Raw genomic sequence first — 24,238 nt, forward strand, 5'->3', positions numbered from 1 at the left:
TGCAAGTTGAGCAGTGTAATTGTGTTCTTAAAAAAATTGTGTAAAAGGGGATTTCAAAAACAAAATTCTAAACTTTTGGTTTCAAAACTTGGAGTGTTACATAACACCGAGGAATTAGGTATTTCTCTACCTTAAAAGGTATGATAAGTGCTTTTACTCATAAGGGTAGTAAAGTAACTTTAAATCACTTAAAAAACGTTTCCCCTTGGTTTGTACGAGAGAGGTTAACCACAATACAGAGGTCCTTATTTGGCAGTTATTAGGAAAACTTAGGTATATATCAACAGTTTCAGAAAAAGTGATTACTGACATGGAATATCATGTAAATGGTGGGACCATATCAGGAAATTAGCCTTTTTGATAACAAAATCTGATTTGTCGGGCTTCTCCTCTCCCCCACTGGCTCAACGCCCATCCCCTCCCCCCACCCCAAAACCCTTCTTCTAGCGACCTTCCTTTTCGGTGACCATTCTTTCCGTCAACCGTGGCCTCCAAGACTGCTCCCTCCGGCAGGCGACGACCGCTCCATCCGGCCATTGATTTTCGGTATTCTCTCTCTCTAGCTAGCTAGCCGGAAAAGTGCTCTGTCGACCCTTTTCCTATGTTTGGTCGGAAAGCTTTTTCCAGCCAGTGTGTCTCACTCTTTCTCTTTCTCTATTTCACTCTCATTCTCTGCTCATCGTTCTCTCTTTGTCTGGTTGATAAGAAGCATCCACAGCGTGCAAAAGTAAGTCTGCGCACCAAGTGTTTGGTATAATGCTTAATATAGATAATATCAAGCTTGTGATGAAAATTTGAAGGAATCAGTTTCTAACATGATACGAAACACTGTATGCATAGGGCGGTGCATCCATATGCTTTACCACTGTGAATTTACGTCTTCTTCGATGAGCTGGGCTGCTCCATTTGCATGATGGATGCTCATGTTGTTGTTAACAATATGCTTTAGAACTGTCAATTCGCATGTTTATTGGATCAGCTTGGCTGCACCATTTGCACGATGACTAGTTGGATTATGGTTTAGAACTGTCAATTCACATGTTTTTTGGATCATCTTGGCTGCACCATTTGCACGATAACTAGTTGGATTATGTCACATTTGGTTATCCCACCATTTGCATTGAGTTTGCACAAACTTAACCAAGATTGAAAGTTGTATGGTACGTTAACCATCTTTTACTGCTTGTCAGGAGCTAGAGAATATCTTATCTGCTCAAGTTACACACCAGGGTACAAGCTGCGCCAAACAATCCCTGCCCTATTTTAAACCATCTACTGTTTGCATATTCTTTTCTAAGCAGCACTTTTTCTGTCAAGCTATGCACACTTTACCATATCAATCTCTAGTGACTATTTTTGGATTTGGATCTTACAGAATTCGAAAGCCATCATTGCCAGAAGCATTGGAGATGGTGTGTGTGCATGTCATAGTAGCACTCTTTTAAACATGTGAATAACAATATGCAAATTCACCATTTTAATGCATTGTTTATGCAAAATGCTGAAGCAATCACAATTAATATAAATCAATTGAGCTGGTGCATGTATGCACACAATCGGTTGCTTTCATAATGTTAATGACAATATGCAAGTTATTGTTGTTATGTCTTTCTTCAAATTTTTTTCCTAGTAAATTGTGAGCATTTGAAAAAATACAATCTCGTCAATAACTTGTGCTTTCTCTGTCTCCCACAACGAGCCGCCTCGTGAAGAGAAGAAAATGCTGCTCCCCCCTCCCTGTTGTTAGGATATACACTTTTGTTTCAAAAGTTAATGTAAAAAGTTATTTTGGTGAAAAACAATCACAAAAAATCATAAAACTGAGTTATTTGTCATCCAAACAAAAACCATTTAATCAGGTTACAAAACCAAGTTAACAAGTTGTCATCCAAATGGAAAAAATGGTTTTCAGGGTCTCAAACAAACCAGGTTTCAAAACCAAGTTTTCAAAAATCAGGTTTTTTATTCCATCCAAACTTTCCCTAAAGGGGTTAAACATCCAGATGAAAACTTTCTCTTGGTTTTGTAGATGGATGCTGTTGTCTTGAATGTAGAAGGCCCTCTCATACGCGAAACAATTGACTCTGAATGGCCGTTCAGTTGGTTAGTATTTTTCCTTGAAATCTACTCTGGTGTTTTGTATTTTTCAGTGGCCTGGTTTTCCCTTTGTTTTTCATTTAATATCTTGGTGTTCCATATGTTCAGTTAATTTCTTGGTTTCTTGTTCGTGGAAGCATATTGAGATTTTTTATTGGTTGAGATCTGTTTAGCCTGTTTTAATAATAATCACCTTTTTTTTTAAATGTTAATCTTTGAGCAACCATATTTGGCTGTTCGTATGGAATCATGTAATTTAAAGCTAGATGTATCATCATAGAGTATAGAACACTTCTGGTGATCTTTTTCTTTTTCTCGATGTTATGCTGTAAGGAGTTATCAATTTTCAAGGGCAATGGCATTGCTGCAGGACATCTTGAGAGTTGTTGGAGTATCAAAGGTAACAAGATGTGGAAGGTGCTAAAATGGTTCAACAAATCATATCTAGGTTCATGTAGTCTAATTTAATCACTATAACCACAGAGGGAGAGCCACCAGGTTCAGCATAAAACAGACAATTGCACTTCTGAAAGTGCAGTTGTGGAGCTGGGCTTTGGCTGGGTCTCTTTATAGCTGCTAGATCTAATATTTGGATTTGTTGTGTCAGTAATGGAAGGCTTATTCTTCATCTCTTATTTTATGTGGCAGTGATGATGGGACTATTGAATATCACAGTAACAGGTGGTAAAAACTAAACAACTTATGAACATCAAGTGTCTGCAGGTCATCAGGAAACATCGGAATATAGATTTATTACCTTTTTGAAGAGGCTGGCTTTCAGGAGAAGAATTTGAACATTAAAATTTCAGTTACACAGTCTTCCCATCTTCCACAGCATGAAACTAGGGATGTTCCTAGGGGGACATGGATTCATTTTTTTTTCCTCCCACTGTAAAGGCTAGTTACTTTATTGTTATGGCCCCAAGATTTGCAAAACTTCCAACATTTTGGTGGATGTTGTTGTAATGAAATAAAGCAGAAATCAAACCATAATGTCCACAAGCACAAGGGACAATACAAACGCCAAAGGCACACAAGTGCATACAATGGCTACAATGAGCCTAAATGTGCACAAACACAAGTCCACAAAGGGACAAAACATAAGCCAATCAATGTCACATACACAAGATCACAAGAGGCACCAATGGGCATACACAAAAACATAAAAAATAATCCTTTATTGAAGTAGAATGTTTAGGAAAAGCATTAGCAAATATAGGGACAAGATGTTCCTTTTTATATACATCTTAAAAGGGGCCAAGAGAGCCCCATATAGTCGTTGGGGGGAGCTCCCAATGACTTTATGGTCATTTGACCATAAGGGCCCTACATAAAAAGGGAAATACAAAAGAAAGGGAAAAAATAAAGAAAATACAAAAAGACTGATGTGCCCCTAATGGGCACAGCCTATTTCATAAATGTAAATTGACTAAATAACTCCTAATGGGTGTTACCTATTACAACCATTTAAAATATATATATATATATATATATATATATATATATACATATTTATGTATGTACACACATATATAAGTATATATAGCTAAACATATATACTTATATGTACAACTTAACAGTTGTCATTAGGGGAAAATATGTCATGGTTAGGTTCTTATGCCTCATTCTAGGTTGATCACAAGGCAAAATCATGTAAAAGGTGGTTTCAGTTAGAGAAGTGCATTCTTCATTCTTTGAGGTGCCAAGGGTCTTATACCTGTATTTATGTGATATCGAGGTCAGTATGTCTTGACTATCTAAACAACTTAAAAGTGTGGAAGATTGGGGTCTATTTTCCTGTTCTTTTAAACATACATTGACTGTCTACTGGCCTATTCTAGGTTGGTCCTTCTATGCAGGGATAATTTCTCACTCTGGTGATGCTTTGTTCCCTTTCCCATTTTAGCTATTCATTGTACCTCTAGGCGCCACATTGTCAAATCCTTTCTCTTTATTAAAGCTTTCCTTATTGACTTGAAAAAAAAAATAAGAGTACTGCCAAGATGGATATTCTGGTGCAAATTGGAGGACCTATGAAGACTTGGAGGCTTCCTTCTGTAGAAAATTTTAGGAGTGGTTGACATGAGATCAAGATCATCTGTTTTTTCAGATTTATCAAGGGAGGCAGCATAAAGTGCTTTTCCTCTTGTTGAAATCTTCTTATTTGCACGTTTGTTTTACCCTTTGTTTTTTTTTCCCACATTAAATTTTTTGTCAAGATTTTCTTTTATTTTTGGTTGTCTTTTCTAAGTATTCTATATTTTGTTCAAGATTGCAATGGGTCTCATAGTATGGGTCATATAATATAATTTGTGATATTGTAGGTCACACATGTTTCCCTTACTATTAAGGTTAAAAGAGAGTGTATGATATTAAGCTATTAAGGTTAAAAGAGAGTGTTATAGAAATCTAAGTAAGAGTCGTGATAATGAGAATTTGGAGAAGTATATGATAGCAAAGAAGGAAGCTAAAAAAGTTGTTCGAAACGCGAGGGCTAAGGTATATAAGGAGGTTTATGACAAGTTGGATACCAAAGAAGGCGAGAAGGATATTTATAGGCTTGCAAAGATGAGAGATAGGAAATCGAAGGATTTGGGTATGGTTAGATGTATCAAAGATGAAACGCAAAGGGTTTTAGTCAAAGATGAGGAGATTAAGGAGAGATGGAAAGATTATTTTGATAAGCTATTTAATGATAGTCATGCTCAAGATCTTGGAGACTTCTCCATTCCTTTTCATGAGATAAATCGTGACTTCATGCGCAAGATTCAAAAGAAAGAAATTACAGAGGCTTTGAAGAAAATGAAATCAAGAAGGGCAGTTGGCCCAGATGGTATACCTATCGAGGCTTGGAAATGCTTGGGAGAGAAAGGTTTAGAATGGTTGACAAATCTTTTTAACTTGATTTGGCGAACAAATAAGATGCCTAATGAGTGGAGGAAGAGTACTTTGGTGCCTTTATATAAGAATAAGGGTGATATACAAGATTGCACAAACTATCGTGGTATAAAACTCATGAGTCACACTATGAAACTTTGGGAGAGGGTGATTGAGTCTAGGTTGAGGAAGGTTGTCATGATATCGGAGAATCAATTTGGTTTTATGCCTGGAAGATCAACTATGGAAGCTATACATCTTCTTAGACAACTTATTGAAAGATATAGAGAGAGGAACAAAGATTTGCATATGGTTTTTATTGATTTAGAGAAGGCATACGATAGAGTACCTAGGGACGTTCTCTGGTGGACAATGATGAAGAAAGGTGTTTCTCTCAAGTACATTAGTATAATTAAAAATATGTATGAAGGAGTAGTAACCAATGTCCGCACTTGTGGAGGGGTGACAACCAATTTCCCGATAACGGTTGGGTTACATCAAGGATCTGCTTTAAGCCCTTTCCTATTTGCGATAGTGATGGATGAGCTTACGAGATCAATTCAAGAAAATGTACCGTGGTGTATGTTGTTTGCTGATGATATTGTTTTGATTGATGAGTCTAGAGCTGGGGTTAATGCTAAGTTAGAATTATGGAGACAAACATTGGAAGCTAGAGGTTTTAAGTTGAGTAAGAGTAAGACTGTATATATGGAATGTCGGTTTAGTAAGCAACGAAGTAGTGATGGGAGTGTAGTGAAGCTTGGTGAGCAAGATATACCGGTGAATGATTATTTCAAATATTTGGGATCCATCATTCAAAAGTATGGAGAAATTGATGGAGATGCAAATCATAGGATAAAGGTTGGGTGGATGAAATGGAAAAGTGCTACTGGAGTGCTGTGCGATCGTAGAATGCCATTGCGGTTGAAGGGAAAGTTTTATAGGACGACTATTAGACCCGCTTTACTATATGGTACGGAATGTTGGGCTGCCAAGAGACATCATATTCAAAAAATGAGTGTAGCTGAGATGCGGATGCTTAGATGGATGTGTGGAAATACAATAAAAGATAAGATTCGGAACGAAGAGATACGTAAGAAGGTAGGTGTTGCACCCATTGAAAATAAGATGCGAGAGAATCGTTTACGGTGGTTTTGACATATTCGGCGAAGGCCTAATGATGCTCCAGTTAGAAGGTTGGAGAAATGGGAAAATATATTAGTTAAAAGAGGTCGGGGTAGGCCTAGGAAGACTTGGATGGAGATGATAGGAAAGGATATGAATGCTTTGAACCTCACCGAGGACATGGCGTTGGATAGAAATGATTGGAGGAAAAGGATTCATGTGGAAGACCCAAAATGAATTTCTTTTTTGGTTCATATCGCTGACCCCAATTGTTTTGGGATGAAGGCGTAGTTGTTGTTGTTGTTGTTGTTGTACATGTTTCCCTTACTATATGTCATGCATGCATCTAAGAATGGCCTTTACAGTTAAACATCAATATTCTGTTCCCATTACTACTACATTATTCATAAAATCTTAGAGATTCATGGTGAAATTTATCAGTGATACTATGTTGCTTTAAACAGAGCATGTTTCTCTTCCATTTCTCAAGGTTCCTTATTTTCTCTTCTCCTTTGGTGTGAAATTTTAAGTCAGGTTTTATGTAACTATTAGGTTTGTATTTACGGATGCTGTATATATTTTTATTTCCCTATTGAAAGTGCAAATATATCTTCTGAAATGAGAACAAAAATAAGATCCACTTCAAAAGTAACTTTAAGTGCTTCATGCTCATGCACCTATATTTGCCTGATGCTCATGGGAACTAAAGTTGAAGGATATATGGGAATCCCTGTTCTTGTTTCTTTTTGATAAACAAGCAAGAACCTCTTTTCTTCCTATATTATGAAAAATTTGACCCGGTTCACCTTTTCATATGGTCCATGACATTGCCACCAGATGGTTTTTTTTCCTTTTTCTTTCCCTTTTTTTAGTTATAGTTGTAGCATGATATCTGCTCCATGATTTAAATTTTAATCTTCTCTGCTTACTGCCTATGCTTAATATTTGTCTTTTTGCAGTGATCTGGAAGTGGATTACCGTTCAGAGAAAACTGCATCTATGGTTTATGCCACTTTAGTTGTTGATAAAGAGGTACAACAATAATATCGAACTTGTTTTGCATGTCCCAGTCCTCAAAAGTTTGCTCTATATTTGTCTAAATAGAACTCTATGAAGTGACAGACATTCATCTATTACATTTATAAGCGGTCTTTGAATTCTCGTTTGGTTTGCTTCTTCTTGTCACCATAATGCAGCTGCAACCTGACAAAGTTAAGAGGCAGATGCTGATATCGGACGGCAAACTCTTAGTGTGAGCACTTCTCTATGCTTTACTTACGTTTATAGTCTGATTTTATTCTACTTCTGATGTATTGTAAGTATCGCTACTTTTGGGTTTTGCGATATGATACACATATCGTGATATCGTGTCGCATCGTACGATATGGGGTGCACTTTAAAAAGGCTAAAACTTGCTTTTTTTCATTTTAGGTTTTAAATACTTTTTGAGGGCTGACTTCTCCATTTGTCTAAAGGCCATTATATGTGCATTTTCATTCTTTTTTCACCCAAAAAAGTGGGTTAAAATAAAAAAATGCATTTTCATGATTTTTCTACTCAAGAAAATAGGTTAAGGTAAAAAATGTTTATTATGAGTAAAATTACAAAGCTATTCTCAAAAAAAAATTTATATCAAGGTAGAAATCAAGCTCCACACTCCAACAAAGATGGCATAAGATGATCCAGCAGCATGGCAATGACACACTCAATTAATGAGTGAAAACCAATTGAAAATCATATGAAAGTATGAGTCTTGTGGCATGTTTTTAATTGCAAGATATTTTTTATTTTGCATTATTCTTGTGAGATATGCATGCAATATTATCTATGATTTTATATTAGTTGATGTTTGATGATGTCTTATGCGGCTCACAGAGACATAAATGCTTCATATGTGATTTTATGGTTGTATTTTGTGCAATTCATCATTGTTTCATGTGATCTGATTTTTTAGAATTTTTGCTATTTTCTTATTTTTAAAAACAAAATTAAGTAAAAAAAAATTATTAAAAATTTATGACACAATACCATACGATATGATACAATATTTACTTTAGGCCCGATCGATACGGGTAACAGTATGATACTTACAATCTTGGTTCCATGTATAAATAAATGCAAGAACTGATGCAATTTTCTTAATAATCACAAGCCAGTGTCATTGCAACAGTTTATTGTTTACAGCAACTTTCCGTAGAGTTGTAACTTATGTCATCTCTCTTTCCTTTGCAAGCAGTCACTTTGAGGCTGTGGAGGCAAGATTTCTGCGTGCCTCGTTCAGTGCATTTGTTGATGTATTAACATTGACCACGAAGGTTTTCGAACAGTTTGGCTCCAAGGGGGAATTATGATCTCATATGGTTTAGCTTCAGTGTGCTCAATGCCATGCACAAAAAAAAAACAAAAGTTTCAAGCTCTTGGTTTTGTTTTTTCTTCTGGATTCAAGCTCTTGGTTGCAAATGCATCTGCAACTGTTAATTAGAACAAAGACATGAAACATCAATTTGTACCAATTGTTCACTAACAATGATATCACTAAATCTATGCATGTGTTTCATGCCACTTTTGATGGGAATGCGGAAGGTAAATATGATCTTAATTATAACTGAGAAGTGTGCCAGTTAGGAGAGAGGGACAAGAAGAAGAAGAAGCCATAGAGAGAGACCAACTCGTTACATTTTAGTAAAAACCTTAATACGATTTTTGATAGATTTCCTTAATTCATTACAAGTTATTTACAAATAAAACAGGTGCACTAATAAAACAAAAAGTTTGGAGTTCAAAAGAGACCAAGGTGCTCTCCCTCTCCCTTTCTGATTTGGGTTCACCTGAGTTCATCTGGTATGTTTTTTTCAGTTTGTGCCAATATTGGGTTATGGGCCCACGCCTCCCATTCGCTGTGTGCGTGGGTGCGCCGAAAAAGTTGTCAGCACATTTCTGGATGGATTCCCGTTTCATTTTTTTGGAAAGTTGACAATGGCAAGGGAGGCATTGAACAGTCGTCGTCCCACCATGATGGCTGGCGGTGGTCACTGTCAGCCAGCAAGGATGTCGGATCTTGGTTTCTGTCAAAATTATGGAGGCCCCCGTTTCGAAGTCCCTGCCATCTTAGTCAAGTTGTCACAACCACTAGGAGAACAGGTCAGGTTATGCCAGACGTCGATTGGTCATTTGAGGTCGATCGTCGCCGGCGACCACCATGGACAACCACCCATGGCAGCCGACGAAGGCTGCCGACAACTGTGCACAACCACAACCAAAAGCAGCTAGCCCCAGGCTGCCTATTCAGTGCTGGTAGGAGGCCGTGGACAATTATGATAGGTCGATAGACGACAGCCATAACCGACGGCGATGGAGTCTGGCTGCATATGGCGGCCGAAGTTTACCGGCAAAGAACTGAGGGGGCGGTACCCTGTCAAACTGAGGAGTCTCGATTTTCAGGGCCACGACCTGGCTGCCACCGTCAGACGACCATGGTTATTAACGACAGTCGACCGCTTGAGGTCGGTCATCGCCGACGATGCCTATGGTGGCAAAAAAACAGGAAGGGTTGGGGGGGGGGGGGGGGGGGGTGCACAATCCCTACTCGAGTCCTCTTTTTCACCACCGCAGCCATCGACGGATGGCCCAGGCCAACAGTGGCTGGCCCCTGGAGATTGGCTATTGTTGGTGGCTAATGGGACCGCCCACCGAAGACAACATCCAGCGGCAGTGGCTGGATGGTGGAATCTAGGGGGTGAGACCCTAATAAAAAAATAAAAATAAAAATAAAAAAAACCCTCCTCCTTACCTTCGTCAGGGATCACTGGCGAAGAGAGGCGCTCGCCAGAGCGTCACCGTCGCTGATGACATTTCGGTGTCGCTGGTGATAGTGGTCAAAGGAAGAAGCATTTCATTCCGGGGGGGGGGGGGGGGGGGGGTGTTGAGAAACCGACGTCGGTCAGTTTTCTCAGGGAGATGGAACATCGGGATCCACTATACCAACCTACAGTGGATCTCGACCCGGGGCTGGCCTGATCCGAACCCAGACCAGATGGGTTCTGAGTGGATCAAGTTGTTGCCGCTCTGCACGGACCCGATCCAGACTCAGATCCAAGGATTCGGATGGATCGGGTCTGTGCCCATCTCGGGGGGGGGGACCCAAACCAGACCCAGATTCGTAGAGGACCGGGTGGATCAGGTCTAAACCCATTCTCGGGACTACGATCCGAAACTGAACCCATTTAGGTTTCTGGTTCTAGATCCAGACCCAGGTTCTGGATTTGACCACCGACCTGCTCGGACCGGGTCTGGATTAGGATAGGGTCCAAGATTCGAATCTAATCTAGAATCCAATTTGGATCCATATCATGGGATCTGACCGGAGATCCATTGCAACAGGATCTGAATCTGAATTGGATTAGGTCTGAAATAGGGTCCATGTACTGTTTAAACCCTTTTAAGAACTGAACCGGTTTTATAACCGATACAGGGTATTTTGGGATCGGTTCAGAGCCCTTTTTGACTGGTTTCTATCGATTTTTAATCGGTTCTTGAATGTACCATGTTTTCATAAATCAATGGAGGAACAAGGGTTTTCTCATTCGTTTTTAGGGGTTTACAGGCTTTTGTACATGTTTTGGACTGGTTCGGTTGTTCTGGGACTGGTATCGAGCCTTGGTTGACAAGTTTAGGGCTGTTTTAGACTGGTTTCAAGAACTTTTTGATGGTTCCAGCATAGGGACCCCGAATATTACCTATAAAAGCATGTTTTTATTATTTTCTCATGTTTTATGTATAATTATTATCATAGAAGCATGACTCATACATGCATTTTATGTTATTTAAATTATTCATAATATTTAAGCATAAATTATGACTAAATTCATGTCATATGTGATGTTTTCATCAAAATTTTATTTATGCATACGAGTTGAAGAATGAATTTATATTTTTTTATGATATGATACATATTTTGTCATGAATATACATGCATTATCATGTGTGCATGGGCATGCTCCATAATATGAATATGTTTACGGTAAAAGATCTTGATTAACTCACGCATACAATCACTAAAGTGATCTGAGTTGTGTTGATTGAGGTTTTTTTGGACCATGTTAATATTCAGTATTATGATTGTGTGTGACTTTATGAAACAATGATTCTACCCAAAGGTAGGTCATTGTGTTTCAAATTTACATAAGGTGTAATAATTGATATGTATACCAGCCCATTAAGCATGCTCGTACCCAAAAGTACATTGTTGAATTGCCTCTGATAATATAATCTGTTAGTTTCACCAATTTAAGTCAATTCCTTATGAATTAAAGAGACGAAACAACTATCAGTATTATCGTTTCCACCAAAGTGGAACAATAATGACTTAATTGTGCTTGTCTCAGAAAAGGCGAATAATAATGGTCTTAATTTTTACCTTTTCAACATGAGTCTCGTTTGAGCATTTATAAGGTCTTTTTTTTGTTCTTGCAGTACCGAGTTTTTTTTATCATTGACGGTTCTAGTAATATCCCCATCTTAAACAAATCTAGTTTTTCAGATTTGAAAGATATAGTGTTATTCACTTTGAGTTACATGAACTTAGATTTGACACTTAGAATTGATGAACCTCCCGCTCTTGTAGAGCAAATTAAAACCGAATAGAAGGCTACTTCTGCGAAGTGGGAGCGCTTAAATAGACTTAGTATGTTGCTTTTGCAATCAAGAGTGACTAAGAGCATTCAAGGCGTCATCCCTCACTGCAGAACAATAAAAATTTTTTTTGGAGCCATTAAGGCTCAGTTTGTTAGTTCTAATAAGGTTAGGGTCAGTACCCTGATGTCCAAGTTGATATCTATTTTGGTGATAGTCACATCCGACAACACATCTTAAAAATGAGAAATATTGTATCTCAGTTGAATGGCATAAAGTTTTTCATTTCAAACTCTTTTCTAATCCATTTGATTTTGACCTCATTGCCTATTGAATACAGACCCTTCAAGATTTCTTACAACACACATAATGATAAGTGATCCTTTAATAACCTATTGACTAAGTGCGTTGAAGAAGAAGAAAGATTGAAGGGTGAGAGGGTGCCAAGTGCATATATGATCTCTTATCAGGAAAGATATAAGCTAGGGGCTAAGAAGGGTTCCTTAAAAAAAAAAGAACAAGAAGAAAACCTCTGGGAACAGTTTCAACTCTTAGGCGAAAACCAAATCCTAGGTAGAAGGTTCTTCTATAAAGTGTTTCTTCTGCAGGAAGAAGGGACATAAGAAGGTGACTATTTGAAATATAAGAAATTGCTCGAGAATAGAGGTAATGAGTTATTTGTTTATCATGAGTGCGATTTAATCCATGTTCGATTGCACAATAAGTGGATTGATTCTAGTGTTATGATGCAGATTGTCAACTCTTTTGTAGGCATTTCTGAACAAAAGAGAATTAATGGAGCATAAAAGAAACATCTTCTCAAGAAATAAGATGTGTTCGCATGTCAAGAACGTTGGGACCTACAGAGTTATGTTGAAGTCATGAGTTATTTTTTATTTGGTTGATATGTTTTATGTTTCATCATATAGTCGAAACCTCAATTCTATTTCAAAACTTGATAAGTTTGATTTTGCTTTTAAATTTGAAAACTCTAAGTTTATTATTGTTTAAAATTTTATTCTTGTAGGTTTTGCATACATGTGTGATGGTTTGTATCGTCTGAAAACCAAATTCCAAATATGAGAATCTCACTCCATTGAGAACACAATTATTGACAATAAACATGACGTAAAAGATGATCAATCATATTTTCTTTGACATCGAAGGTTAAGACATCTCAAAAGAGAGAATCCAAAGACTTGTGAAAGAAGAGATTTTTAGATTTCTTAATTTCATGAATACTGAACTATGTGTTGATTGCATAAAGGACAAACATTCAAACATATATAAGAAAGATGCTAAACACAACAATAGAAAATTAGAGATTATGCATACGAATGCTTATGGTTTTTTTTTTCGTGTTATAGGGGTGGAAAATATTTTATCACATTTATAGACAATTACTCATGGTATATGTGTCTCTACTTATTATTTGAAAAAACTGAAGTCTTTTAGGTTTTCAAAGACTTTAAGAAAGAAGTAGATAAATAGATTGGTAAAGTTATTAAAGTGGTTAGGTCTGATAGGGGTGTTGAATATTATGGTTGTTTTGCTGAGATAGGACAAAAGAAAGGATCATTATCGTAGTTTTTTAAAAGTGAGAGAAATTGTATCGTAATACATCGTGCTTGGTAGTGCTTAACAGAATGGTGTAGCTGAAAGAAAAAAACTATGTGCTTAAGAAAATGGTTCGAGCGATGTTGAATCACTCAAACCTTTCATTGACCTTGTGGGGTGAAACTCTTAAGATAACAATGCACATATTAAACAAGGTTCCTACAAAAGTTATCCAAAAGATTCCTTATAAGCTATGAAATGATAAAAAACCTTCTTTGTCATAAATGTGCATATGGGGATATCCAACTAAAGTTAAATTGTATAACCCACATATAAAGCCTTTGATCATAGAATGACTAGTGGATTTTTCATTTGTTATCTAGAAAGATTAAAGGGTTTAGGTTTTATTGTCCATCTCATACACCATAGATAGTGAAAACAAATAAAACAAGATTTCTTGAAAAATAGTTCTATTAAGATTGATGCATCTCAAAGTTTTGAATTTGAAGAAATGCAGAAATCAGGTTTCATACCTATGAAGTAAAAAGACTCAGTTTTTTCGATCATTGTCTTTTTGGATAATGCTAAGAAAAATCTGATCAATGAACATCAATCCTAAATAAAATAAGTTGTTGATGGAGATATTCAACAACAACAGGAGGCAGAGGTTCATTTTGAACCATCTATAGCACTTGTATGAAGGTCTACGAGAGCCATAAAATTTGCTATCCATCCACTCTATGTGGTGTATTTGCAAGAACCCAATGATTTAATAGTTATTGATGATGATCTCTTGACCTTTACATAAACCATTGAAAGCAAAAGATCGACACATTGGATCAATGTCATGAAAAAATAGTTTGACTTTATGGCAAAGAATCAAATGTGTGATCTTATACCTCGACTTAATAGAGTAAGGCTTGCTGGTTATAAGTAGGTCTTTAAGACAAAAAAAGATTCTAAAGGGCGAGTGAAGAGGTACAAGGTTAGGCTCGTTACAAAGGATTTCACACAGATTAAGAACATTGATTATAATGAGTCTTTTTCTCCTATCTCAACTAAGGAATTGTTGAGGATAATTATGACCCTTGTAGCTCATTTTAATTTAGAGCTACATCAAATTGATGTAAAAATTGTTTTCTTGAACGGGGATATGAAAGATGAGGTATATATGCAACAACCTCTTGGTTTCAGTGTAGAGGACTTGAATAGTTTAGTTTGTAAATCATAGAAATCAATGTATGGACTTAAACAAACCTCTTCTGAGTGGTATAAAAAGTTCAATAAGGTAATTTTGAACTTTGAATTCACTGAAAATATTATTGATCAGTGTATTTACCTTAAGGCTAGTAGGAGTAAGTTCATAATTCTGGTTTTGTATGTTGATGATATTCCTCTTGCAACTAATGATTTGAATATGGTATATGAGACAAAAGATTTTATTTCCTCTCATTTTGACATAAAGGACATGGGTGAAGCCGCATATGTCTTTGAAATTGAGATCTGTCGTGATATAACTAAGGTTGTCCTTGACCTCTCTTAGAAATCTTATATCCTTAAGGTTCTTAAAAGATATGAGATAGAGAATTATCCTCCTGAATCGACACCTATAGTGAAAGGGGATAAATTGAACTTAAAGGATTATTCTTGAGATGATAATAAAAAAGCTTAGATGACAACTGTCTCATATGCTTCGACGGTTGAGAGTTTGCAATACGCGCAGACCTGCACACGACCAGATATCGTGTTTGCTGTGAGAATGCTTGGTAGATATCAGTCTAATCCAAGCATTGCACACTGGAAGGCAACAAAGAAAGTCATGCATTATTTGTAAGGAACAAATGACTATATGTTGACTTATAGAAATGTTGACCACCTAGAGGTCATTGGATACTATGATGTGGACTTACTAAGATGTCTCAACAATAAAAAGTTCACTACTGGATATATTTTTCTACTGGCAGATGGTGCCATCTTATGGAGAAGCGAAAAACAGTCTTCAACTATAGGTTAGAGGCAGAATTTATTGCTCTATATGCGACTTCATCTCAAGATATTTGGATAATTTTTTTTATTATAAGTCTTGGGATTGTGGACTTTATTGAGAGACCATTAAAGATCTTTTGTGATAATAAAACCTATGTATCCTTCTCGAATAACAATAAGAGTTCAACTTTGTGTCGTCGCATGAAGTTAAAATACTTTGTTGTTAAAGAAATGACAAAGAATCATTTAGTGTATTGATACAATCGTTACAAAGGAAATGACTGTGGATCTCCCTACTAAAGGGCTAGCACCAGGATTATTTTTTCAACATGTAATGGGGATGTGTCAGTTTTATTCCTTCTGATGTATGACAATATATTATGGTTATAAGTGATCACATTTATGAAGTTAAAATGATTATCTATGATTTTGTGTATTGTTGATTTTGTATAAAGAATCCTTTATTTGGGTAGAGAGAATAACATAATAACAATATTAAATGACTAATAGAACGGATTAGAGACCAACCTATTTATAAAGGTAATCTTAACATGCTAAAGTACTGAAAATGAATAATATTGTAGTGCATGAAAATATAACATTTCATACATAGGTGTTAATCTTCATCACTCATGATTCATTCTTGCGATACCGGATAACATGTGAACCCACATAAAAATTGAATTGAGATAACAGTAAAGAACCTCAATTATGTGTCTTTCTGTGTCAATGGGTCAAGTAGGAGAATGTTGAATATTTCAGATCGAGTCTAAACTGTGAGTGACCCGGTTTGACACAAGGCACTCTTAATGAAGGGCATTAGCGGGGAAGGTATTCCGTGAATGTGAATGGTTCACATTCAATATGGCATGAGAAAGGTTCATATACATGAATGCAATGCATGTAACCCTCACTCTCCTCCCACTATAGATTGAGAGGCATGGTTGTTTGATGAGTGCAACCAAGGTACTTTCTCTTATTTGGGTTCAAAGGTCTTGCTCACCTTTGACTTGACGGCTTCAGCTCATCGTGGGTATCGATAGGCTGAGGAGAACGCCGAGCACCCACGTCAACACTCCCTTCGAATCACCTATGGCAGTTTCTGATATGTTTTTCCAGTTTACGCCAAGACAGAACATGTCTAATAAGACATAATCTACCCCACCCTGCGAATTTCTTATCGATCTTAGCAGTTCCGTTTACGTTGGTGTGTTGTCTATAAATGCACGTATGGACAGCCTTATAGATCTTGACCATTCTTCGCTGTTTATTCCTATGAATTTGATACTGGTGATTTCAGAAGTATGTGTTCTCCTTGTTTACGTGGCTTGCATTGGATTCCTTAGGTTCTCCCACACTTGATTCTCAACTAGGACCTTTTCCACCAACTATAGGTTTGTCCCCCTTCGTACAAACCCACGCAGCTAATACCATCTCTCCAGACCTTCTTAGCCTTCAATCAGAAATATTTCTGGGTATCCTTTATCAAGACACCAACAGTCAATAATTTCCATCCTGTCACTGAACCTTGTCTATGTAAGCGATCGGGAAGTGAGCACTAGAAAAGGGCCTCCTTTAAGTAGTAAAAAGGTGCAGTAGTAACTATCCAAAAAAGGTGTACAAATAACACATTTCTTTTGCATTCTTTGTTACCATCTCGGGAGAGGTGCTATCTTCCAGCCCGTGCGAAGAAAAATCTAAGAGACGGGAAGATGGCGTCAGAAATTCAAAGATACTGTAACACCCCCAAAAATATAGGACCATCTGCTGTAACTTAGATTCAGCATCACTAAGCGGAGTCCTAAACCCTGAAAAGTGGAAGATCAACAACTTATGGTACCGACAGTAAACAGGTAGACAGAACATGAATCATTTGCTACTTGGCTTTAATTTGTGTAATTAATAGAAATATAGTGTGAAAGCGACAGCCTGCAATTTACTCACTGATTTGGAATAACGTTTTATCTTTCAGCCAGATTTAGTCCATTGGTCCAACCTAAATTAGTGCACTTCCAAAGATTACATTGAAAACAACATTTACACATCTAGTACCTCTCTTGGGATAGAACAGGAAAAGAACATTCCATCTCAAGAACACAACTGTTAAGACTCATTTTGGTGCAATGACAGAAAAGGGCTGAATCTTTTCAACCATTGTTGAGATTTTCAAACTGTTGAAATTTTCTTTTTGGAAGATTCTGAAAGAAAGGCTCAAGAGGATTGAACCTTTTCTCTAAATACATTGAGAGAATAAACACTACTGGCTTCACAGATTAGGTTGAACAATGACAACGTACGTTGTCAAGCCTTCACAACTGGGGAAATGGTATATTTAATATGCATGTACTATCAAACACTGAATTACACATCACTATCACAAACAGCTAGTGGAAGGTGTTGAATATACAATTGGTTCTTTGAACCACACAAACAGCTAGTGGAAGGTCTTCATGAGTGCACACCCGATCTTCTGATGCTCAGTAAGGCCTTTAGGAGACTTCTGCCTTTCTTGAGCTGTTGTTCACTTTCAGTCTTCAAATCCATATCGACATTGAGATGCATTGATGCTGATCTCCCAGACCGTGAAGGCCACTGCAGACAAGATCAGCTTCAATTAAAAGTAATTCAACACGCATCAAGCACTAATTTCATTGAACTGTTTGTGTTCCATGAAAGGTAAGTTGACAAAATGCACTTTCAACAAGATGAACGATAATTTAATAGTTCTAGTCTTTTCCTTCACTCATGCAAGGAGAAAATATTGGATGGTAAGCAGCAAGACTAAGAGGCATTAAGGCTAACAGTTCTGTATCAGAAATGCATATTGCCAAATCAAGTCATGCATCGGATTATGTTAGTGAGAAACATGGAGTACTAAATATTATGGACTAAATATTATATGGTCACCAACAAGAAAAAGACCAAAGAGCATTTGATGGATGACATCAAACAATGATCAAGAGCCACTGAAATGGATCATGGAACATGTTATCACCTTCCAAATCTGTTGATTGTGGCCATGAAACGAGGGTTGCATCATATGAAATGAAACGGTTCTTGCCCCACTACATTCAGATGAGTAGCTTGTGTGCCAACTTTGAGAGGCCACTGGTTTGTTAGTTATTTTTCATAACAAAAATAGTGTACCTTTTTCAATTCCATTCTAGGAATAAGTATACAATAAGCAGAGGTGTAGCACTAGGGGCAGAGCCAGAAATTTAAACTAGGGTAGACACAAATGCACATAGAATTTACCTCTCTATATAAGCACACAGAATAAAAAACCTAAGTAATATAGGCATACAAATACACCTAGAGCAAAAAAACCAAATCAAAATCCTAATTCCTACAAATATCACAAATTATGCATTTATGCTAATTAAAAAAATAACGTTCTAACTAAAATCAAGCTGAATTTGAATATTTAAGTTTGAGTTCAAACTTAAATCGGATCTCCTATTTAAAATCGTATTTGAATATGAATTTTGAATTTAAATTCAAAGTTAACTTTGGGAATGAATTGAAGTTGGATGAAGTTTGGATTTGATTCTGAACTAGAATTTAAAACTGAAATCCAACTTTGAATTCAAATTCTAATTAAAAACCAATCATTGATTTTAACTTTAGATCACTTTGAAATAAAGTTTTAATTTGCATGTTTAATTCAACTTCATGTTTGAGTTTTTACTTTGGTTTTGAATTAGAATTTCTAAATCAATTGTAGCTTCGAACATGAATTTGAAATTCTAATTTGATTTAAGTGTAATATCAAAGCTAAATTTAAATATTTAAGTTTGAGTTCAAACTTGAATTCAAATGTTGTATTTGGAATAGTATGAATATGAATTTTGAGTTTAAATTCAAAGTTGAATTAACTTCGAAATTAAATTGATGACTAATGAAAATTAAAAAAAAAACCCATAGAAAACCCCTAAAATCATAATTAAGCATTGTCATTCTAAAAGTAATTGAAAAAGACAGTAATATTCTAACCAATATCAAATCATGCAATATTCATGAATTCACACCTAATAGTAATTGAAAAAAAATAGAAAACTCTTAAAACAATAATTGAACATTTATGTCATTCTAAAAAAGACCAAATCAAAACCCTGATTACTACAAACATCACAAATTATGCATTTATGCTAATTGATAGAAAATAACTAATATTCTAACCAAAATAAAATCACATAATATTCATGGATTCATGCCTAATGGTAATTAAAAAAACATAAAAATACCCTACAACCATAACTAAACACTTGTGTCATTCTAAAAAAATTAAATCAAAACTTTAATTCCAACAAACATCATAAATTATGCATTTGGGTTAATTGATAAAAAATGCTTAATATTCTAGCCCAAATCAAATCACACGATATTCATAGATTCATGCCTAATGGTATTAAAAAAACACACACAAAAAAAAAACCAAAACCATAAACTAAACAATTATGTCATCCTAAAGAAACCAAATCAAAACCTTAAAACCTAGCAAACATCATTCATAGATAATGTTAATTGAAAAAAAACCCTAATTAAGTATTTGTCATTTGGAAAAACCAAAATAAAAAAACTTAAATCCCAACAAAAATCAAATTTAGGGGTTTCATAACCAAAATCAAGCATTCATTAATTGAATCATGCTTAATGATAACTAAAGAAATTAGAAAAACAAAACAAAACTTAAAACTCTAATTACAAATTCATGTCGTTTGGAAAAATCCAAACCAATACCCTAAATCCTAAAAAAAATCATAGATTTATGCTAATTGAAAAAATAAAAGACCCAATAGTCTAACCAAAATCAAGAATTCATTATTCATATCTAATGCTAATTGAAAAAAAACAAAAAACCCTAAAACCTTAATTAAACATTCATATTATTTAAAAAAAAAACTAAACCCTAATAATACATTATGCTAATTGAAAAAAAATAACAAAACCCTTAAAATCAAAACCCTTGATCAAGCATTTTGAAAAAAATGCAATAAAGAAGAAGAAGACAACCCAACCACCAAGGCCAGGGGCATGCACAAGAGGGGCCACAGAATGGAGTCCGGCAAAGTTTTAGGAGAGAGAGGACCACAAGGTAGGGTCATGCGCACCACCATTGTTGTCGCCGAATAGGTTGTCGGAGTGCTGGAGTCCTCAACGCCGGATGATGAACTGCCGCCGGTGCACTCCGTGAGAGAGAGAGAGAGAGAGAGAGAGAGAGAGAGAGAGAGAGAGAGAGAGAGAGAGAGAGAGAGAGAGAGAGAGAGAGAGAGAGAGAGAGGTTGGGGTCGCGGTGGAGGGAGTTAAAAGGGTCGGGTACAAGTGTGTACCCACCCTGACTCGACTTTGCACAAGGTCAAGATGAACACTGTCTACTCTGATTTGAACCTCCCTATTAGGAGAATTTTCGGGTCGGGGTGGGCAGGCACTTGCCCACCCCAGCCCCAATGTGGCTCCGCCCCTATATAGGACCTATACAAGCAAGATACTATTGTGTTCCAAAGCAATTCCTTAAGAGCCAGCATGAACATGTGTCAATAGAAACCGAAGGCCTCACCAAGGTTCCAATTTCAAATCTTGAAGCCAAGGTACCAAAAATAATACATGTTTTGAGTTATAACTAAACCAAACTTAGGCCAACTCTTTAAAAATAATACATTTTTTGAGTAATAACTAAACCAATCTTAAGCCAACCCTTTAAAAATAATACATATTTTGAGTAATAACTAAACGAACCTTAGGCCAACTCTTTCTCTGAGTGGGTTTTTGCTTGGAAAAGAATAACTCTTGAAGGCATTTAACAAAACTGAAGAAATAGAAAAACAAACATAATCTTCTCTAACTAGTTTAAGAATTGGTGGGATACATTAATTCTTTTTTTGTTTTACAGTACACCGGTACGTGGATTGGTTGCCAATACAAAGTTATATTGAGTAATGTCATGAATGTGTCACATTGATGGACAAAAGTGCAACTCCTTAATTATATACAAGCTTTACATCCACAAGTAATGTAGAGAGCAATGTTGCTAAAATTGTGCCTCAAGGCGCAAAAAGCGTGCCTCACCCCACGGCAAGACCCTTTGTGCCTTGAGGCACAGACAAATAACGTAAAAGCCCTAAGACATATGCCTCATGGGTTATGAGGCGTACGCCTTAGAGCAAGCCGCGCCTCAGCAGCCCCCCTTTGACCAAGATTTTTGGGGAGGCCCGACCCTAATAACGGTCGGGCCTCTCTCTCTCTCTCTCTCTCTCTCTCTTTCCTCTCCCTCTCTGCATCTCGACTCTCCATTTTTTCTCTCGCCTCTCGACTCTACCTCTCTCTCTCGTGTCTCATCTCTAACAAAAAACATAATAATAATAATAATAATAATAAGACCTACAAGTATCACCCCCCTCTTCTTCCTCCCCTTTCTTCTTTCTTCCCCTTCTTCCTCGACTCTTTTTTCCCACTGTTTCTTCCTCTTCTCCCTTGTTCTTCTTCTTCTCCCCTGTTCTTCCTCCCTTCTCACCTCCTCCTCCCTCTTCTTCCTCTCCTTTCCCCCCTATGTATTTTCTCTTCTCCTTCATTTGCATATTCCCCCATTGTTTTTTCTTCTCCTTTATTCTTCTCGCCTATTCTTCTTCTTCTCTTCCACTTGCCTATTCCCTCTTCTTCCTCTCCTTTCTTCTTTCTCCCCCATTGTATTTTCTCTTCTCCTTCTTTATTTTCTCTTCTCCTTCTTGCTCTGCCTCTTCTTCCCCCATTGTTTCTTCCTCTTCTCCTCTACTTTTCTTCTTCTTCTTCCTCCCTTCCGCATACCTCCATCTTCTTTTGATTGTTATTTATATGTTTTTATTTTTCTAAATTTTTATTAATTGGATTTTTATTTTTCTCTAAAAGCATGAATAGTTAATTTTGTGATTAATTTTTTCTATAAAATCCTGAAAGCATGCTAATTTTCTTGATATATGCATAGTTATTAATTTTTGAATTTTATTTGTTTTTGTGAATTTTACTATAAAAGCCTGAAAGCATGCATAGTTAATTTTATTGATTAATTTTGTCATTAAAATCCTGAAAGCATGTTAGTTTTTTTTATATATGCATCTTCTAATGATGACATGATCGTTGAGAAATTTGATTGTTAGTGATTTTGTTCATATTTTATTTCTTAGATATTTACATAGATCAAGTTGTTGCCTATATGTTACTTTTACATGTTAATCTCATATATTTTGGTATTTATTTGAGACTTTCTATTTCTTATTTGGTTGTTGCTTCATCAACAAAGCATTTCTTTTATATGATATTTTTAAATGTTTTTTTAATTTATAAAAAAAAGAGGCATATGCTTTACGCCTCGCTTTAGTTTTTGGTGGAGCGCTGTGCTACGCCTCTAATGCTTTTCACAACATTGGTAGAGAGAGTACTAAACAAATAGCCTGACCCTTGTTCAAGATTTTTTGTTGTCATAGCTAACAAAAATAAGTGAACTTACCCGCTTCACCGAGTTGGATGAGCTATTGGTGGGACCATTTGGTTTTTGTGAGGCAGAACGAACAAGAGAATGGGATGTAGCTAATGAAGTGACTGCCCTTCTTTCTGACAATGCACACAGTGGTCTGTCAGCAATCAGCTTCAAGAAGCGGTCAATTCAATCAGTTTTAAAAGAGAACAACAAATCTCTGAAAGCTCAGCATTATTTCTCACAAAACCTGAAATTCCAAAGGTTCCAGTTCTCTGCGAAGGTGATGAAGAGCGCATGTTTCTGCATGCAATTCAGTAACCCAGTAAATGTGATACTCCAAATGCCTTTTGGACTAATGAAGAACTTGCAATTTTATATTCTAAACAAGGAATTCAGGATACAATCACTTAAAGTAAAGAAGAATAGGCATTTCTATGACACAAAATATGTCCTTACATTACTGAAGAAGATCGTGCTGTAGAATGAGATCCTACCTCAAACACAAGACAACAAGCAGACAATTGAGGTCACTTATCATGATAGAGAAAAATGCCATTAGTAAATAAGATGGTGTCTTTTCCGGTAAAAATAAAAAAGAAAAGAGTTTTGAAGTGCATATGTAACATAAAATAGAATTGGGCATGAGAAAGAGCAATAGTACCAGCCCGAATGGGTCGAACATCATTGTTCTTTTTTACTGGGTCCAATCCTTGAGAAATTTCAGTGGATTTTTCATATGCATGCAGCATGTTCTCTGGTGGAAGGAGAAGAAAACACCAACAAATACAGAAAACCTTCTTTGTTAACAATATGGCTGGATAGTTCTTTTAAGTAAAAATATGCATAAGCAGAAAAGCACAACATTAAATTCATTAATGTATAAAGAAAGTAGGGAAATCAAAGTATGCTGTTTACTTGGTAATACATAATGCTTGTGGTATACAGGATACTTAATGCTGATAGACTGCTGAACAAAGCCCTCACGATCAGTAAACTCTTGGCACATTTGAAGTCTCTAAAGCAACAAAGTGAACACGAATAAATGGAATTTGAAGAATACCAACATACTAGATGAAGACCATATCATAGCATAGTTCCCTTTTGTTTTTTCTTCTGAAAATGATCAAAAGGACTGCCTAATTTCAATTCTTTCTGTAAGATCACCTTTTTCTTAGCAATCTACACATCCATGAATTTAAGGGATCAATCAATAATCTACATTTTCTTTTCCCCTTAATTCACCAGTACTAATCCAACCAAAATATATCTGAAAGTTCAACATGCATAATAAAATAGATCACATACACCACCCAAATAAAGCAAAATACGTACTTGTTGGATGCAAGTGATTAGGAGCTCTATTGAAGAAAGTTCGTTCATATTCTCATTAAGAAGACCATTGACTTTGTAGGACATTGAACCCAGATGATCAACTGTATTAACAAGTGCCTTTACAGTGTAATCCTTCAAAGTATCCACCACTCTGTATGAAGAATGACAAAAATTGCAATTCTT

General features: G+C 36.3%; 2 protein-coding genes across 3 annotated transcripts in view; one reads left to right on the forward strand and one right to left on the reverse strand.

The window, feature by feature from the left end:
- The first annotated feature begins 423 nt into the window (after positions 1-423).
- On the forward strand, positions 424-8,656 carry LOC149814747 (transcription factor). Its single transcript, XM_089989192.1, has 8 exons — positions 424-546; positions 707-727; positions 1,191-1,230; positions 1,376-1,412; positions 2,030-2,103; positions 7,059-7,131; positions 7,296-7,351; positions 8,336-8,656. The coding sequence occupies exons 4-8, from the start codon at positions 1,410-1,412 to the stop codon at positions 8,448-8,450; spliced, it is 321 nt and encodes a 106-aa protein (XP_089845318.1). The 5' UTR covers positions 424-546; positions 707-727; positions 1,191-1,230; positions 1,376-1,409; the 3' UTR covers positions 8,451-8,656.
- Positions 8,657-17,336: 8,680 nt separating this feature from the next.
- Positions 17,337-24,238, reverse strand: part of LOC149814748 (uncharacterized) — an 81,039-nt gene continuing 74,137 nt past the window's right edge. For both annotated transcript variants that reach the window (XM_089990278.1, XM_089990277.1), the window contains 7 exons: positions 24,056-24,206; positions 23,639-23,738; positions 23,385-23,477; positions 23,180-23,213; positions 22,971-23,023; positions 22,754-22,857; positions 17,337-17,865 (listed from right to left, as the gene is read on the reverse strand). In XM_089990278.1, the coding sequence (XP_089846404.1) occupies positions 17,722-17,865; positions 22,754-22,857; positions 22,971-23,023; positions 23,180-23,213; positions 23,385-23,477; positions 23,639-23,738; positions 24,056-24,206 (679 nt within the window). In that variant the 3' untranslated portion in view covers positions 17,337-17,721. The remainder of the gene's footprint in view (positions 17,866-22,753; positions 22,858-22,970; positions 23,024-23,179; positions 23,214-23,384; positions 23,478-23,638; positions 23,739-24,055; positions 24,207-24,238) is intronic.

Source organism: Nuphar pumila, chromosome 15 (genome assembly GCF_984573655.1).
Source record: "Nuphar pumila chromosome 15, dmNupPumi1.hap1.1, whole genome shotgun sequence".
NCBI lineage: Eukaryota > Viridiplantae > Streptophyta > Magnoliopsida > Nymphaeales > Nymphaeaceae > Nuphar > Nuphar pumila.